General features: G+C 31.9%; 1 protein-coding gene across 1 annotated transcript; it reads right to left on the reverse strand.

The window, feature by feature from the left end:
• Positions 1–266: 266 nt before the first annotated feature.
• On the reverse strand, positions 267–2,521 carry LOC127718801 (toll-like receptor 4). The gene has a single exon (XM_052224866.1). The coding sequence runs from the start codon at positions 2,323–2,325 to the stop codon at positions 727–729; it is 1,599 nt and encodes a 532-aa protein (XP_052080826.1). The 5' UTR covers positions 2,326–2,521; the 3' UTR covers positions 267–726.
• Positions 2,522–19,614: the final 17,093 nt, after the last annotated feature.

Genomic DNA, 19,614 nt, shown 5'->3' on the forward strand with positions numbered 1-19,614 from the left:
GATGGGTCATGTAGAGAGAGTTATCGTTCTTTATTCCAATTCGATGCTTCTACCATAAGTGCCAGTTGTTAGCTGGCATATCAAAAAAAAATTGAATGGTTTTATCGATAAAGACAAAAATCAATGATCTAATTACAGTGTTAAATTGGTAATCTTTAAGGAAACGTATAAACACATGACATGGATCGTAACTAAATTTACGTGTTCTATAAAGAAAATCTCTGTAAAAATGAGAATGTGATATACCGTTTGTTATAAGATTTTACAAGTATAGCCAATTCAAACTTGCAAGCCAAATTAGTGTATCTAAGAAACAAGTTAGTGAACGTTTTAAGTAATTTATGGTAACAAAATACATGACTTTATAATTGACCATATCATGTTGTTGTTGTTCGTCTTTGAAAGTACATCTATTTACTCAAAGAAGTGGGTTGTTGGGTGATGATGTATTCTGTTTTATTGTCCAAAATTTTTATACATCCTTATGTATAGAAATTTACTTTTATAAAATTTAAAAATCATTTTAAATTCAGAAATGTATCTTCCTCATAGAAATCTCCCATTCCTTTTCCGGATTTGGCTATACTTTAGATCATATTTGCTTTGATCATCTCTTCAACGTTTGTTTTTAGTTTTGAATATTGTTATCGTTGTTGTGTTTTGACGGATCAAAATATTTTTAAATTCCCTTTCATTTCATTTTTTTTTTTATCAATTATTTTAAAATTATAGAAAGCATTCAAACAATAATTCATAAACTATCCGGTAACAGCTTTCTCTATTTTTTTCCCAGAATACAACATTCCCTTGGTCATCATGTGGGTATTCAATGTATGACTGATTTTGGACAAGCTCAAGCATGACAAGGGAAAGTTCTTGGGGCAAAATTCGGTCATAAAAAACAAGAAACAAAATGTTTTCTCCATTTCGAGAGTAAATACTCTCCATCCTGGCCATGTTAAACTCGAACATGCAGTAGTAAGATTCGAGAAATAATCGTGTCACTAAACAAATCGTCTTTCTACTGTCATGAATGGCATTTGTAATATTAACCGTAATTTCTTCACCAGGTAGAAAGTCTCTGTGGTGAATGCATAACTTTAATTTCCATTTCTGCTCAAGGTTTGGGATGCATTCGTTAATTATAAAATCCCTTTCGTGATCAGCGTAAGAAATAAAAGCATCGTAAGTGTACGTTGAATTAGAATTTACAGGTTTATATTGCCTGTATTTACTTCTTGCCATGTAATATATGTAGCGTAGTTTCCATCGATAGCGGTATACGAGCCCAATAGCAATCATGAGACAAAAGGTTGCGACGAAAATCGAGACGCAAACTATAAGAATCAAATGTGAAGAACAAGTCTTTTCCATTTGTTGAACTATTTCTTTGAAATTGTTGAGAAGAATCAATCGTCTGTCATCATATTGACATTTATATGTTTCAGAATAAAGAAAATGGTTGATATTTTCTAACATCCATTTCATAGTTAAATATGTACGACAACTGCATTCAAGCAAGTTATTTGACAAGTTAATAATTAGATTTGAACGCACGAATATTTTACTAATACATGAAATAAATGTTTGGTTGATTTGTCGTATAAAGTTGTGTGATAAGTCCAGCACCTTTAAATCCTTTTGCTTTGACAAGTCAAAGGAAAGTTCTTGCAAAAAATTTCTACTAAGATTAATACTTTCTAGATGATCATGCCCATTGAATAACGAATATTTTAATCTATATATAGAGTTTTGGGATAAGTCTATATGTCGTAGTTTCAAAGATGAGGATACTGTGTAGCTCTGAACGGAAAGAAAATTTCCTAAAGAGTTGTTTCTCAAGACTAGTTGGATAAGATAAGGAATGTCAAATAAAAACTCCTTTATCATGTTGTTTGACATATCTAAAATTTTCAACGTTGTAGGAAATGTATTAAATTGTTCATCTCTAACTACTCGCCGAAGCCCATTGTAGTTAATATACAACTCAAGAATATTTGTGCTATTCAAACAGTAGAATACTACGTTCGGAAATTTCAGAACTTTGTAAAATAAATTCGTCATTACTAAAATTTCAATATTGGACGTTTCCAAGTCTTGAACCATATGATAAACATCACTGTTAAAAAACGTTGGATTTCCCAACTTTAAATACTGGAGAGATTTCATATCTTCGAAACCATATTTATATTTCTCGATACTGCACATTGACAAATCCATATATTCCAAGTAGTTTATATTAGCAAATGTTTCACTGTCTGCCCTATTTAGGGTGCAATATCCAATCTGTAATATTCGCAAACGTTGAAGCTTTCGGAATTCCATACCGAACGGCTTAGGATATTTGGCATCTATATGTAGTTCTTCCAGTGCGTGTAAGGCTACTAACACTCCAGTTGGAAAATTCTCTAAATCTTCATTTTCAAATTTAGCATTTAAGTATACAAGTGATTTCAAAGGATCGAATACATCACGTGGGAAGGAGTTCTTGTATGATAATTTGTTGTTTTGTAAAATTAATCGCTGAAGGTTTTCAAGTCCTACAAATGCATCTCGTTCTATATTTTGCAGTTTATTAGATGTTAAGTCCAGTGATATCAAATGTCGAAGATTATGAAAAGCCCGATTTTCCAATCTATCGATCAAATTATTTTGTAAGTAAAGATAACTGCCATTTGTTGGAAAATGTGGTACAAATGTTAAATTTGTCTTGGAACAGTCTATGTGTAGTTCATTTTTCATTACCCAACAACGACAATTTTCTTCACACACAGTAGTACATGATGACGCTGATATAAACAGGATAATGAAAATTACATTACTGTTCAAGTATGTTGACTTTGATATACTTAGGCATGTTAATGTCATGTTAAACATAGACGTCATTTTTAGATCTTCAATTCTTTCTGCAATAGAAAACAAAATATACTAAACTAGAAGTTACTGAAGCTTGTTTAATGTTGTTATAAATTTTCGATTGATTTAAACAACATTTTCCAAAATGAAAACGAAAATGCAGTTTTCCCTCTAAAGGTTTTGACAATACATGTTTCGAACTTATACTAAAATAATATACTAAACTATTGTAATGCATGACATTTCATATTATGCGTTTTACTATTAAATACGTTGCATTTATTTGAAAATTAGACTAAACAATTCAGATTCAGAGCTTTTCTCTGGACATTATTACAACAACTTTGCTATAGTTTGCATGTTATGTATGGTACTTACATAGTTAATAGAAGGAGTTGATAATGTTAATATTCTCTCTATTTGGTTATATAGTGTAATACACAGTATACATTCTTATATACTTTTATCATCATATGATTTTGACTGATTATGACTAATTAGCGCAAATGTTCATGTTTTTGAACAAACATATAAATCCTAATTAGTACATATTTGATGTTCCACTTTATCATTGAACTGCTCTACTTCCTGATAATTATATTTGGTTTCAACTAATTAGTGAATTTTGCGGTTGCAAGGGAAATGCTTTGTACACAGTTCAAGTTTTTTTTCTTTTAGTCCTTATTTTAGAATGATATCCTTATGCTTCTAGATTTAACTTCAACAAGAATGCTTAAACTAAAAATTTGAAAGGCAAAGGATGTACTTTTCAACTTGAATATTCGAGATGTGTTCACTAGTAGCAAGATTTCAGTCTAAAAAGGTCATTTTTGGTCTGATCAAGTCTTAATTGACTGAATTTACTGCAAGAAAAAAACGTTAAGACATTTTCAGACTTTCAGACGCTGTTTCGTCCGATCAATAATGTCAAGATAAACAAGACGGAAGGTTCTAGCGTACGATTAAGACTTGATAAGATCACGTTCATCCCAATTCAGACCAAGGGTAAATATTCTGTATAGATTTTGTAAGACTGTGTTCAGTCGAGTTAAGATTTTAAAAATTCTTGTGCAAGACGAGCGACAATTCTCTGTGTTTGTCAGGGTTGCCTCCCTTTATGAATAAAATCGGCAAAGCTTGATAGATGTCCTTTTCTGGTCTTTTAATGTAATATTGTATGTCTACTGCATTAAATAAATCAATAAATTTTCGAAAGAATTTTTAACATTTAATTGGTTCCACCATTTTTTTCTTAAATGTCCTGTACCAAGTCTATTTTGACTATAGAACAGCGGTATACTACTGTTGCCTTTATTTATATATTGATAGAATAATTGTTGTAACTGGAAAAATGTGCAAGTCATAAACATTTTGCAATCTGGCTTTCTAATAATCCTGTATTTTTTCATACAGTCTCTAAAGATATGATGATTAGTAATACATCTCAAAAATGTTCTTTAACAATATTTGTCTCTGCAATTCGATAAACTTTAAAAATCTACTCCAAAAGGGGCGTGATTTCTATTTAACTATTGGTACATATTAGTTTAATCTTTAATATTTTTCATTATCAAAAATCACTGTTTTAGGAATTGTTTGCATGTGTACGAGTTCCAAAAAGTATTATCAAACCTCTTTGCCCTATCTATAAAAAATGTAAAATTTGTCAAGGAAAATATATTAAGAGTATCTGATTAACTTTCGTTTAACTTTTGACAATTGTTTAATGAAAGTTATTTACATTTCCATAAAGGGATTATCTGAGAAGTCAACCGAAACGAATAGTCACACATTATCGAAGCAATTATAAATAACCATGGCTCACAGTGCAACGCTGTGGTAGTTTTATCCATGGAAGTAAAATGAAATATAATACTTCCATGTGTTTATCATACACAAGGATTAACCGGGTAAAAATTAACATATTTTTTTAAAAATAAATGCAACATGATTACCATATAAAAATAAGATGTGGTATGATTGTCAATGAGACAGCTGTCAACTCAAATTTAAATGAAGTGGATGTAAGCAAATATGCCAACCGTACAGCCTCCAACAATGAGAAAAACCGATACCGTATAGTCAGCTTTTAAAATCTCTTTAACAGTTTATATCTACCATTAGGTACCCATATAGCCCGATGTTAATATTTCTCTGACATTGTTTTACCATTAATTACTTTAAGCAAGAACTACTAAAAGCCTACATCATATAGAAAAACGATTGATAAAAAGAATAATCAAATCAAGGTTTCTTCAAGGAAATAGAACCATAGTTTTCAAAAAAACATTCATAAATGTACTAAAGATTGATGAAGTTATTGAAGTTCCATGTCTCAAGTATCTGTGACAAATATAAAACGGTTCAACTACAATCGTACAATCAATAATCTGACCTTAAATAGACGATATCTCCCTCCAACTGATATTCTTGGTAATTTTAAGGCATTTTTGATCCGTTTCATACCGGCATTATATCGGACCGCGTCTGTTAAGTAAAGTTTTGTCAGATGTCCAGACCACAATTAAACTTGACAAATCTTTTCCAATCTGTAAACAGGTCCGACGAAATTGAAAATCACAGATTCCATGCAACTCTCTGTAAAGACGATAGCTTCAACAAATTCATGTTTTAGTAGTTAGAATAATACGACTATGTTGCTAACAAAATAAAAATCATATATTAAGTATTATTTACGTTTTCAGTGAGTCAAATCGACATAAAAATTCATTAATGGACATCAACTTGATTTAAAATGTTGCTTTTTACATCTTAGGAGTCCGAACTTTGCATGGTTTAATGTGAAATTATTACGCTGTTTAATGTGTAAATATAGAATTTTGTGGCTATGTACAAAGCTTTTTTTTTAAACCAAACTTATTGGGTATGATTTTAGAACATTAGGATTGTACAAAGCAAAATGAAAATATGCTAAACGTGGTAAAAGAAATCGGTTCTACTTAACTTGAAGTTTGAAATTTAATTTACAAATAGTTACAAAATTACCACATATAATTTATCTATATTTTGTGGAATATTGAGGTCAATTTAAGGTAAAAAAAGAAATGAATTGATATTCAAATAATATCAAATAACGGGCACATTGCTTTATCAATGGATATTGTCTGATGAACAATATGATATTGTTTCATTTCATATCCGTTGATTGTTTCTTTTTTATATGCAACAAACCCTTTTAACTTCCCGGTTTGCAGATAAAATCCAACACTAGATTTACATTACGTTTTAATTAGCATTGAAAGATATTTTTTGGTTACAGATTATGTGTTATTGGCTACCCATTTTCGATGGAGTTTTTTTTTAATTACATATGATGCACATGAAATCGAACTCCACATACAATTATGGATAAAAGAAACGAATAATAGGAGAATAGAGGTTTATGTCAACGAGACAGTAACTCAGCGACAATTGTTCCCTAAAGACATCTATAGATCAACGAAGGCAAATGAATATACAATATATCAAGCTCTAAATCCAACCGGTTCTAAATTTATTTGCTGCAACTCATATAAATATAAAAAAGAAGATGTGTTATGATTTCCAATGAGACAACATTCCACAAGAGACCAAATGACACAGAAATTAACAACTATAGGTCACCGTACGGCCTTCAACAATGAGCAAAGCCCATACCGCACAGTCCGCTATAAAAGGCCCCGAAATGACAATGTAAAACAATTCAAACGAGAAAACTAATGGCCTAATTTATGTACAACAAATGAACGAAAAACAAATATGTAACACATAAACAAACGACAACCACTGAATTACAGGCTTCTGACTTGGCACAGGCACATACATACAGAATGTGGCGGGGTTAAACATGTTAGCGGATCCTAACACTCCCCCTAACCTGGGACAGTGGTGTAACAGAACTACATAAGAACGAACTATAAAAATCAGTTGAAAGAGGCTTAACTCATCAGATGGATAAAAATACAAATACTACAAATACAAGTGGACGTGGCCGGGTACTTGTACATCCAAACAACAAAAAGACACTAAGTACAGATCTGAGAGTACTCGCAGTTACTGACAGCTAGTTCTAAGCCACTAACAACTAATAAAAATAATCATGCATCTAAGATTAAATTATCAATCCGTACACATCATATAAAGCCTTTTTCTCATACGAGAAAGTTAAATATGCTAGATATACTCACTGGAGCCATAAATTTTCTCCTAGACAACAGTTATGTAAGTTTATCGACAGATTGTAGGTATTACTATTGGCACCAATTGTGCCCCTTTGATAGCAGACTTGTTCCTGTGCTGTTATGAATCACAGTTTATGGCCAAACTCAGTAAAGACCCGTCTAAATTCCATTTAATTGATAAATTCAACAACACTTACCGTTATCTTGATGACATTTTTTCGTTAAATAATCAAGAATTCTCTAAATATACTGCCAAAATTTACTCACAGAAACTTACCTTACATGAATCAAATATTAACAGCAATATGTGTCCTTTCCTAGATTTAAAAATTTCAGTTTTACACTTGAAACTCTACACAAATATTTATGACAAAATGGATGATTTTCCCTATTGTTAATTTTCCTTTTTTGGACGCCGATGTTCCTCTTTACACCATCTTACGGTGTTTATATATCCCAACTCGTTCGGTATGCCCGTGTCTGTAGTTGTACTGACTTGTCCGTAGATATTTCATGATGTTTCCGAATGTTGACTTTCATTTATTATCTTCCTCGTTTCTTTCCCCTCTTTTGTCATTTCCCCTTATTTACATGCTCACGTTGATGATTCAGCATCATTTATTGACATATCTGCCAGATTCCGGCACAGTGTAAGTTTATAGCATATTTTCAATCTGAAGAACTGTAAATTGTAACCATACATAACATGTATTGTGTTTTGATGATGTATAAAACGTAGGGTAAATGGCAATGATGACAAAAGTATGCCACGTCACCAGATTATTTGTTTTATTGCTTCACAGCCGTTTGTTATTACTTGTAAACACACAGAGACAACATTACACAATACAAATGTTCTATATACATTCAAATACCCTTTTTGATAATTTTTGTATGATTGATAGCAACCCCCTCATTTCGATATTTTTAAAGTATGGAAAGCAGTTTGTGTCATAATTTGCATACATAATGTTTGATACTTGTCTAGTTTTCAACACACTAAAAGCTGCACATACCATTTTTGACTCGCAGTTATGTAACCAAACTTGATATATTGTTAATGCTTTTTTTTATGTGAATGTATGGAACACAATTAGTGTCATAAGTCAAATTTGTATTTTTGTATGTTTTGGCAAATTGTTTTGATTGATAGGTTTTATATTGTGTTTTTATTTGTTATTTCAGCTTTTTACCGTTCACTTTGGAATAATACTCACCTGTCATCATTTGTAAACATTCATTGAACACCAGCATACCTTTGTTATTCATGTTACCTTGTGTTAATAGAGTGGATTATATGACAATAAATATAACGGTTATCCTAAATGGAGTCCATTATTTAATGCCCAGCAAAAAACAGATGGGAGTCATACAGTAGTGACGTTTTGGATTTCAATGAGCGTAATCTATGTATTACTGGAAAATCATTAAGTCAGGGATTTCGTTACCACAAATTACTTTACTAGATTCTTCCATAGATACAAAGATTTCGTTTGCAAATTCGGCTGTATAATCCGAGTAAACTTATCAACCCTTTAAATAAACTTATTCTAAAAGGTTACCAATTCAACACTGTAATTAGATCTTTGAATATTTTTTTTATTGGTATAAATATTGATTTTGTTATCAGTAAATTAAAACCATATTAAATAGTTTTGTTATACGCATATGCGCTTTAACGGTACTACAATCTGTCGATACATTAATTTTGGCATTGCACAAGGTCATTTTTTCTCTGACTGTTAATGACGTCTTTACACTAAATCCATAAGTTGTTGGATGTGCACTAATTGATATTTTAATCTATGATACATGATTTTTTTTATTAGTTGTTATTGGCTTTGAACTAGATGTTAGTAACTTCGAGTACTCTCAGATCTGTATATTGAGTCCTTTTTGTTTTTGGGAATGAGGGATGGATAGATACCCGTCCAAGTCCGGTTTGTGTTTTTGTTTGATGTTTTTCTGCTTTGTATCGATCTGATAAGTTAAGCCGTTTTCAATTACAGGTAACTATTATCTTATCATGTCACATTATTTTACACAGTATGATAATATTCAAAATATATTCAAGACAACAATTTATCATGTTTATTGATAAAAGTTTCAAATCTCTGTAGTAGAGGATTGATAAGAAGTAGTGGATTCGTAAACGATAATCAACGAGCCACTACTTCTCATCAATTCTCTACTTTAACCCATTTCTAGTAAAACGACTGTCTGTTTTACGTTTTGACAATGAATCAACGATATTTCATAAAAATAGTTTCGTATTTTGTCTTTTTTATTCTATAATAGCTGGAAATTATTATATCTACACGGTTCGCATCTATATTTAAACATTTGACAACTTAACATAAGTTTAAGATAACTTAAATGGGGTGTTAGCTCCTCCTTTCAACACCAGATTTTATTTTTGTATATACATACTTCATTAAATGTGTAATCATTAGAAATCCTTTAAATTGAATAGATTTTTGTATATTTAATTTATTCAAAAAGACATATATTAATATACAGAATTTATTTATCTTGTTTTGAAAAGTTAAAAATTTTTAATTACCAAAATTTAGAATATTCAAAATTTATATATATAATATTTAGCAACATGATTTGATATATTGGAGACTAAACATCGTTAATCCGTTCTTAGTCAAATAAATATTATTAGCATTGATGCCATAAATCTACCATTTCATGATAATGATCAATTTCATGTTGCTTTCTTAAAGTGTTAAAATTATGTGCTTACAATTTAAATTGAACAATTATATTTTAATTTTGTTTAAACTGTTTCCGTTTCATTAAGTTAAGATTTTTTTTAACGTTATTACATTTGGCATATATCGTTCACCGGTCAATTTACTAGTTTTATATGTGGTACGTATTCTGAATCCCCATCAGAATTGCTCTTTCTACGGACGTACAATGAATAATTATGTTGATTTTACAAACTTACCATCAAGCTGTTCATAGCCGTGATCGTCTAGTCGTTGGTAACGAATGTCATGAACAAACCAAGATATATATATTTCATTAGATTACAAAAGTGAATTATCAATTAGACAGAAATACAGAAATGACATGTATTGACAATTAAGCGCTTTAAGAGTACTATTCATATAATGATTGATGTCAGCCATCGTGGTCTAGTGGTATCATGCATAGAATGAAGACTCTATTAATTATGAAGAAAATATGCCCGGGTCCGAATCCTACACATGCCACTTGTTTAAGAGGAGAGAGTGAGAGGATAAAAGATCGTAAGTTAAAAGTTTTAAGTTATAATATAAGTTTTCTTAAGTTAATACTGTAGTCAGTAAATTCTTGAAAAATAATCTACAGTAAGAACAATAGACTGACGTCAGAGAAATGGGTTAATTTTAAATAAACAATAAGGATTGTATTCTACAGCTATTTGCATATTAAGACTTGACAATTTATGCTGAGTTAATTGTGATACGTTTGTGATTAAAATGAATATGTTATGCAATCAACTTCCAAAAGATTCCAGAATTAAAACTACAATTTAACAAATAAAACATTATTACCTGATCACCTATTGTTATTAATGATAAAGGTGTCCGTGGTTTTTTTTCTAAAGTCATTCAATTAGTCATTTTTTTACACCTATTCAATATTGATCAAAGGGCAATAACTCCTACACTTAGGTAATTTGTTTTATTTCTTTTAATTTATTACATAACAATAACATTAATAATGGGTACACATTTCGCAAACTATACTCATAATTCACTCAAGCATACACATCATACACATTATTTAATTACCTGAGTTTCTAAAGTTATGTATTAGTTGTTCTAGTATCTTCTTGTCTTAAGGAAGGATAAATCGTACTTTGTAAAAATATCACTCTCATTCAAACAAAAAACTCTCTGTAACTGACATTATCAAGATGCATGGTTCCTTGATTGACAACATATTTGTTACGTTTGGAGGACGTGTTTTTCAACAAACAATCGGCATTCCCATGGGAACCAACTGTGCTCGTCTTCTTGCCGACTTGTTCCTTTATTCATATGAGGCTGACTTCATACAGGAACTTCTTAGGAAGTAAGAAAAGAAGTTAGCAGTATCCTTTAATTTCAATTTCTGCTATACAGAAGATGTTCTCTCACTTAATAAATCAAAGTTTGGTGACTATGTTGAACGCATCTATCCCATCGAACTTGAGATAGAGGATACAACAGATACAGTTTAGTTTGCCTCTTATCTTGACTAACATCTAGAAATTGACAATGAGGGTCGGTGAATTTGATGCGACTGTCATACAAGTGAGAGGTGTATCTAGCTATAAAACCAGGTTCAATTCACAATTTTCTACATAAGAAAATGCCTGTTCCAAGTCAGGAAATTGACAGTTGTTATCCATTCGTTTGATGTGTTTGAGCTTTTGATTTTGCCATTTGATTAGGGACTTTCCTTTTTGAATTTTCCTCGGAGTTCAGTATTTTTGTGATTTTACTTTGTGAAAACAAAACTTTACGACAAAAAAAGATGATTTCAGCTTCCCAATTGTGAACTTTCGATTTCTATGTAGCAACATTCCAGCAGCGCTTGCATACGGAGTATATATCTCCTAGTTGATACGATATTCCGGAGCTTGTGTTTCCTATCATCATTTCTTTGATAGAGGGTTATTGCTCACAAGGAAGCTATTAAACCAAGAGTTCTTAGTGGTGAAGTTGAAATCATCCCTTCGTTAATTTTACGGACGCCATCACGAGTTGGTTGAACATTATGGAATATCTGTTTCACAGATGACGAAGGATATGTTCCAATTGCCGTAACTACAATCTCGTCCCCTTCCCCCGAATGTGACCTACCGAATTAGACATAACACAGGGTTTGTACTAACACGAGCAACACGACGGTTGCCACACGTGGAGCAGGATCTGCTTACCCTTCCGAAGCATCTGAGATCACCCTTAGTTTTTGTTGGGGTTCATGTTGTCAGTCTTTGGTTTTCTATGTTGTTTTGTGTACTGTTGTTTGTCTGTTTGTCTTTTTTATTTTTAGCCATGGCGTTGTCAGTTTATTTTTCGACTAATGAGTGTGCATGTCCCTTTGGTATCCTTCGACACTCTTTTTGATATTATGGTCTTTTGTTTTTGATGTCTTGCAGTGTTTTACTGTTAAGGCATCTTTTCAATTTTTTTTTCTTGAAATCTGTATGTATGTGTGATTCTCTCAAATTATTAAAAATATTGCAGTTGCTTTACATTTTTTTTTGTATTATTACAGTAAGCTAATACTGCAGAAATGGACACAGCATACCACAAGTTGTAGGAAAAATATAAGATCCTGTAATGTTTTATGAATGGAGTCCTTACTTCCAACAGAACTTTAAAACTTTGAAACATATACATGTAACTGATTGTCACCATGTTTATATGAATTCACAACACCCAGGAGTAGTAACATGCAGAAAAAATGCACCATCAGAATCATATACATACTGAAATGCAAAATTGAAACTCCACAAGCAGGTGTGGTTCCACATCAATCTAATATCAAAGGACTTGACCCTGCAAGGCAGTCGTATTGATATAAGTAGATAAGACTGTACTACTACTCAGATTCAGTTAAGAACATAACATGTCCAAAACCTCTTATACCTAAAAAAAAGAAATAGACTTAACACAACAAGACAAACAAACTATCAAATCCAATGAAGGAAGAAAAAAGGCTCTGCTGAACTAAATAAAAACCTAAAATATGTCAGTGAAAATTATTTGAAATTCAAAACATTAACTTGGTAGCTCAATGCATTATGAACACAAATAATACAAAGAACAAACCGGCTAGGAATATTCCTTGGAGTTCGGTGTTTTAATTCATTTACTTTATACTTGCTGTACTATATATAAAGAAGTAATTCTGTATTTATTAGAAATGAAATAATATAAGAAAGTCAAAGTGGATGTAGTGTAATCTTGCGATTCATGAAATGGATTTTTTTTCTCAGAAACTACTCATGCTATCTCTTTGAAATTTTCACTGAATGTAATTCATGATAATTGGGCTTCCAAAATACAAAACACTCAATATACTATATGTTTTTCTTTCTGATCTGGGCCCATTTTCTCAGTCATGGTCAAATTGGTCAATGTTTTTGAGGAATCATCTTCTCATAGCAATCTCTATTAAATTTGTTTTCAATCAGTTCAGACCCGGTTGGATTTAGAGCTTGGTATATTGGATATGAATTTGCCTTCCTTAATCTATAGCCGTCTTTAGGGAATAATTGTCGCTGGGTTACTGTCTCATTGACATATATCTCAATTCTCCTTTTATTCGTTTCTTTTATCGGTAATTGTTTGTGGAGTTCGATTTCATGTGCAGCATATGTAATAAAAAAATTCCACTCTTACATTGAAAATGAGTGTCTAATAACACGGCATTATTATAATGATATGTAACCAAAAATCATCTTAAAGTGCAAATCTAAACGAAATGTGAATCTAGTGTCAGATGTCATTTGCAAACCTGGAAAAAGTCAAATCACAAAAATACTGAACTCCGAGGAAAATTCAAAAAGGAAAGTCCCTAATCAAATCGCAAAATCAAAAGCTCAAACACATCAAACGAATGGATAAAAACTGTCATATTCCTGACTTGGTACAGGCATTTTCTTATGTAGAAAATGGTGGATTGAACCTGGTTTTATTGCTAGCTAAACCTCTCACTTGTATGACAGTCGCATCAAATTCCATTATATTGACAACGATGCGTGAACAAAACACACAGACACAATAGGTAAAAATATCAAAAAAGGGGTACAGCAGTCAACATTGTGTTATCATCTTAATCACTTAAAAACAAACGAATATAAAAAAGAAGTACAAAAAGGCATACATCAAACTTAACATCCTCATTTTGCTTCTTTGTCATACGATTTTATTTATCTATGTAAAATCCACCCATAAAGGATGGAAGGTTTTAAGTACTGGCGTAGAATCGCGAGTTTGACGTCACACAGGTAAGTTTTAAGTGTTTGCTGCATATAAAAAGGAAACAATCAACGGATATGAAATGAAACAATATCATATTGGTCATCAGACAATACCCATTGGTAAAGCAATGAGCCAAATATTTGAATACTATTTGAATTCATTTCCTATTGACCTTAAATTGACCTCAATAGTTACACATAATATAGATAAAATATATGTGGTAATTTTGTAAACTATTTGTAAATCAAATCTCTAAACTTCAAGTTAAGAAGAACCGATTTCTTTTACCCGTTTAACATATTTTCATTTTGCTTTGTACAATCACACCTAATAAGTTTGGTTTAAGAAAAAGCTTTGTACATTACCATAAAATTCTATATTAACACATTAAATAGCGTAATAATTTAACATTAAACCTCCTATGATGTAAAAATTACATTTCCATTAGTGACTTTTCATGTCAATTTGAAGTCACTGAAAACATAAATAATACTTATATGATCTTTATTTTGTTAGCGACCTAGTCGTATTATTCTAACTACTGAAACATGAATTTGTTGAAGCTATCGTCTATACAGAGAGTTGCATGGAATCTGTGATTTTCAATTTCGTCGGACCTGTTTACACATGGGAAAAGATTTGCAAAGGTCAATTTATTTAACTTTTCACAGACGCGGCACGATATAATACCAGTTTGAAAAGGTTCAAGAATGAGTTAAAATTACCAGGAATTTAAGTTGGAGGGCTATAGTGTCTATTTACGGTCAAGATATTGATTGTATGTGAATTGTAGATGAATCGTTTTAATATTTGTCAAAAGTACTTGAAACATGGAAACTAAGTAGCTTCATCAATTTTAAGTGCATTTATGAATGTTTTAACATGTTGCAACACGACGGGTGCCACATGTGGAGCAGGATCTGCTTACCCTACTGGAGCACCTGAGATCACCCCCAGTTTTTGGTGGGGTTCGTGTTGCTTAGTCTTTAGTTTTCTATGTTGTGTCATCTGTACTATTATTTGTCTGTTTGTCTTTTTATTTTTGGCCATGGCGTTGTTAGTTTGTTTTCGATCTATGAGTTTGACTGTCCCTCTGGTATCTTTCGTCCCTCTTTTAAGGAAACTAAGGTTCTAATTCCCGTAGGCAACGTTGATTTAGATATTCTTTTTTTTTACCATTTTGGCTAAAGAGCTCCTCGCATATTCACACAACGTTTTGGAATTTTTGGTCTTCAATGCTCTTCAACTTTGTACTTGTTTGGCTTTATAATTATTTCGATCTGAGCGTCACTGATGAGTCTTATGTCGACGAAACGCGTGTCTGGCGTATTAAATTATAATCCTGGTACCTTTGGTAACTATTCAAGTTGAACAGTACATCCTTTGCCTTTCAAAGGGTTTAAGCGTTCCTATGAAAGTAAAATCTAGAAGTATTTGGATCTCATTTAAAAATAAGGACTAAGACAACTTTAATTATGTACATAGCATCATTAGTTGAAACCAAATATTATTATCAGGAAGTAAAGTAGTTCAATGATAATATGGGCCATCGATGTACTTATTTGGATTTATATGTTATACAATAACAAAAAGATTTGCGCTTATTGGTCATAACCAGTGAAAATCATACGATGACAAAAATATATATAAGAATGTATATTGTGTACGACAACATATAACCAAATAGAAAGAATATCAATACGACAATTCCGTCATTCACTATGTAAGTACCATGCATAACAAGGAGTTTGTTTTTTTACATTTGAAGATTTGGTTAAATATTTATTTTCACACGTATATGACTACGTAAATTTAGGACAACCGTCAGCAGTGGATAAAATGGTTAGAATACAGTTCTACATCATGTTTATAATCATTGGTGTTTCTATGCAAAAATCATTTCCATGTTCGTCTGAAGGAAGCTGTACATGTTGCAATGACACATCTATACTAACTGTTTTCTGTTCTAACAAAAATTTATCAGATATACCGAAGTTCCCATCGGACATCGTTAATCTTTTTTTTCGAAACAACTTAATTAAAACAGTGAACAACATGGCTTTTCAAAATCTGAACCAGTTATTTTTATTGGACTTGTCAAGAAATAAATTGCAGTATCTAGAATCTGATGCCTTCATTGGACTAAAACAATTAAAGGAACTCATACTGCAGAACAACACGTTGATATACCACAAAGCAGAGATAGAAATTGATATCCCATATCCTTACCCGTTCGGTCCCGGTTTCAAAAAGCTAACAAAATTAAGAAAACTGCAAGCAGGATATTGTACACTTATGGCGCTCGGTGATTACGTATTTGAATACATGAAATATCTTGAATACATTGATTTATCAACATGTCGCATCACCTATTACAGAAGTACATTTTATAATAGAAAACCGCTACAGTATTTAGAACTCGGAAATCCGACGTTTTATGAGACTTATGTTGAAGCTTTGGTGGAGGACTTGGAGACGACATCTATCAATACTTTGATCATGACAAACTTATTTTACAACATTTCAACATTTCCTACTATTATATTTCAAAGCTTAAACAACACAACTATAAGAGAAATATCTATGAAAGGCAATAGGTTGAGAAAAGCAATTGGCAATGTGGTAGCAGATTCACTCCCTTCAACTCTTGAAACATTGGATCTGTCAAATAATGAAATAAAGGAAATAAAGTTTGGAGTGTCGCGCTTACTTTATTTGAACATGAGAAACAATTTTCTCGGAGAACATCTTGTAAATCATAGTTATACAACTTCATCATACATGCAATTAAAGGGGATAGATTTGTCACAGAACTCGATATATGAATTGAAGTACGCATTATTTAATGGCCATATAAACCTTCAGCGTATTAACCTCAGTAAAAACTTTTTGCAAGAATTTTCCCTTGATTTGTCACATCAATCGAAGTTGAGGGAGTTAGATTTGTCAAACAACTTTATAAAACGGTTGAGCGATAAAACAATAAAGTACATAAATGAAATATTAAAAAAGTCCGATCTAAAAATAAACTTATTGAATAACACTTTTGAGTGTAGTTGTCTCACATATACAACTTTGACATGGATGTCAGAAAATATCCATCATTTTCTGCATTCTGAAAACTACAAATGTCAGTATGATGACGATACTATAATAACCCTGAACAATATCAAAGAAGAAGTTGACCGTCTGGAAAAGGTTTGCGCATCACATACAATCTTGATCATTTGCATTTTGGTAGGTCTTGTTACAGTTTGTGTTATGACTGCCATTGGACGTGTATATAGATATCGTTGGAAACTTCGCTACATATATTACATGACCAGAAGTAAATATTCACGAAAAGAGCCTCTAAAATCAGACGTTACTTATTCCTACGATGCATTTATTTCGTATTCTGATCATGAAAAGGATTTTATTCTTAAGGAGTGCATTCCTCACCTGGAAGAAGAAGGAAACTTTAAATTATGCTTACATCAAAGAGACTTTGTACCAGGAGAAGAAATCGCGGCTAACATCACAAACGCAGTTCATGAAAGTAAAAAGATTATTTGCATCATAACAAGGACATTTCTTGAATCCTACTACTGCATGTTTGAGTTTAATATGGCCAGGATGGAGAGCATTTATTCGCGAGGTGGACAAAATATTTTATTTCTGGTGTTTTATGATCAGATTCTTCCGAGAGAGCTCCCTCTAGTTATACTCGAAATCATAAAGCAAGACTCATACATAGAATACCCAAATGATGAGCAAGGAAACGTAGTTTTTTGGGCAAAAGTGAAAGAAGCAATAACGGGAAAAGATAACACATAAGCATTAAGACATGCCATTTTTTATCATGTTTATCGTGGTTGCTGCGGCTTCAACTATTCAAACTATTCTGCCTTTCTTGATCTATGAGTTCAATTTTTACATTAAATTAAACATACAGTATTTCGTAGAGATTTGTTTTGTTTGAATATTTTGTCAGTAAAGAATATGTTAAGTATTATTTTTTTTGTTTCTTTTCATTTGTTCATTTGTTCATTTTATGTTTTGTGTTTATGTTTATGTTTATTTGATTTGTATGTATTTATATTGTTTTGTTTTGCTTATAACAAACGTTAATATTACTTTTATAATACTAAGATTTACATCTCCAGCGCTAGACTTTGTACCTACAGCGCTGTACTTTATATCTCAGACGCTGGACTTTTAATATATCTACAGCGCTATACTTTACATTTGCAGCGTTGCAGTTAACATCTTCACCGCTGGACTTTAAATCTACAGCGCTATATTTTATATCTCAAGCGCTTGACTTTTGATGTCTAGAACTGTACTTTACATCTCCAGCGTCTCCATAATCTACAGCCCTAGACTTTATATCTCCAGCGCTTGACTTTAAAACAATAACCCTTTATCTGTATGAGACCAACAGGGCTCTGTATATTCTAGATAGGAGTAATGGGAAAGAAAATAATTAATATTAGAATCATAACGCACAGACAGGTGTGCATATTTTGAATTTCTAAGATTATTTCGCATTGATTACTATTGAATGAAATATTTGTAAATTAAATGCTTAATTGTTTATTGCGTATTACTTGTTCTGTTTTATACCTTGAATTTAACTTTTCATGATTTCATTGATTTACAGGCATGAAATATCTGTGTCACATATGACCACGAACATATTCCACTTGTCGATGCCACAACCCCGTCCCTTTTCTCCGCATTGTGACATTATAGAAAACTATATGTAATAGGCTTTTTACTAGCATAAGCAACATGACAATTGCCATATGTGGAGCCGGAACTATTTGCCCTTAAGGAGCACCTGAGTCATGGTTTTTTGTGGGGTTAGTGATGTTCAGTCTTAAGTTTTCGATGTAGTGTTTGTTATTGCTGTTTGTACTTCCGTTGTGTTAGTTTTGGTTATGTTGTTGTCTATCATTTTTGGTTTTCATTTGCCCTCTTGATGTTTCTCTCTCGTCTTTTTACTTCCACCAAGAACATCAGAGAGAATTAAGATTTATAACTACGGAGTGAACTTTATTTTCTAAAATTGTTACATAGCAACATTCTAGCGGAACCTACAAAGAAACTAAATATCAGCCAGATTTATGAGATATGCCAAAGCTTGTGTTTCTTTATTAATTTCTTTTGTCATTTTTATATAGTGTTGCTTTAAACTTAAAAATCTACTGAACACTATTTAAATCATATACATGAGCGTTTAACGGATGTCATTAAAAGAGAGGCGAAAGATACCAAAGGGATATTCAAAGTCATAAGTCATTAACTTGTTCACGGTAACAGACTATGTCATTCACTGACATCTATGCATATGTTCAATTTGTCGTAGCCATGATGTCGTCTATCTTTACTCTGTCGTGACTATTCAAAGAAAACGACTTGTCGCCTTGCAGAGCACCGCATTTTATCATGCTTTTTGTTTGATATTTTGTACTGTTGCCCAAATTTTTGTTTTATTTTGAACTGTTGTTATCGTTTCGTATGTTTTGCCATGTCTTCCATCGAATAAACAAAATCTTTCCTCGAAATTTACATATCGATCTGTTTATGAGGGTGGTAAAGGGTTATTTTCGTGCAAC

This window comes from Mytilus californianus, unplaced genomic scaffold, assembly GCF_021869535.1.
Source record: "Mytilus californianus isolate M0D057914Y unplaced genomic scaffold, xbMytCali1.0.p SCAF_10, whole genome shotgun sequence".
NCBI lineage: Eukaryota > Metazoa > Mollusca > Bivalvia > Mytilida > Mytilidae > Mytilus > Mytilus californianus.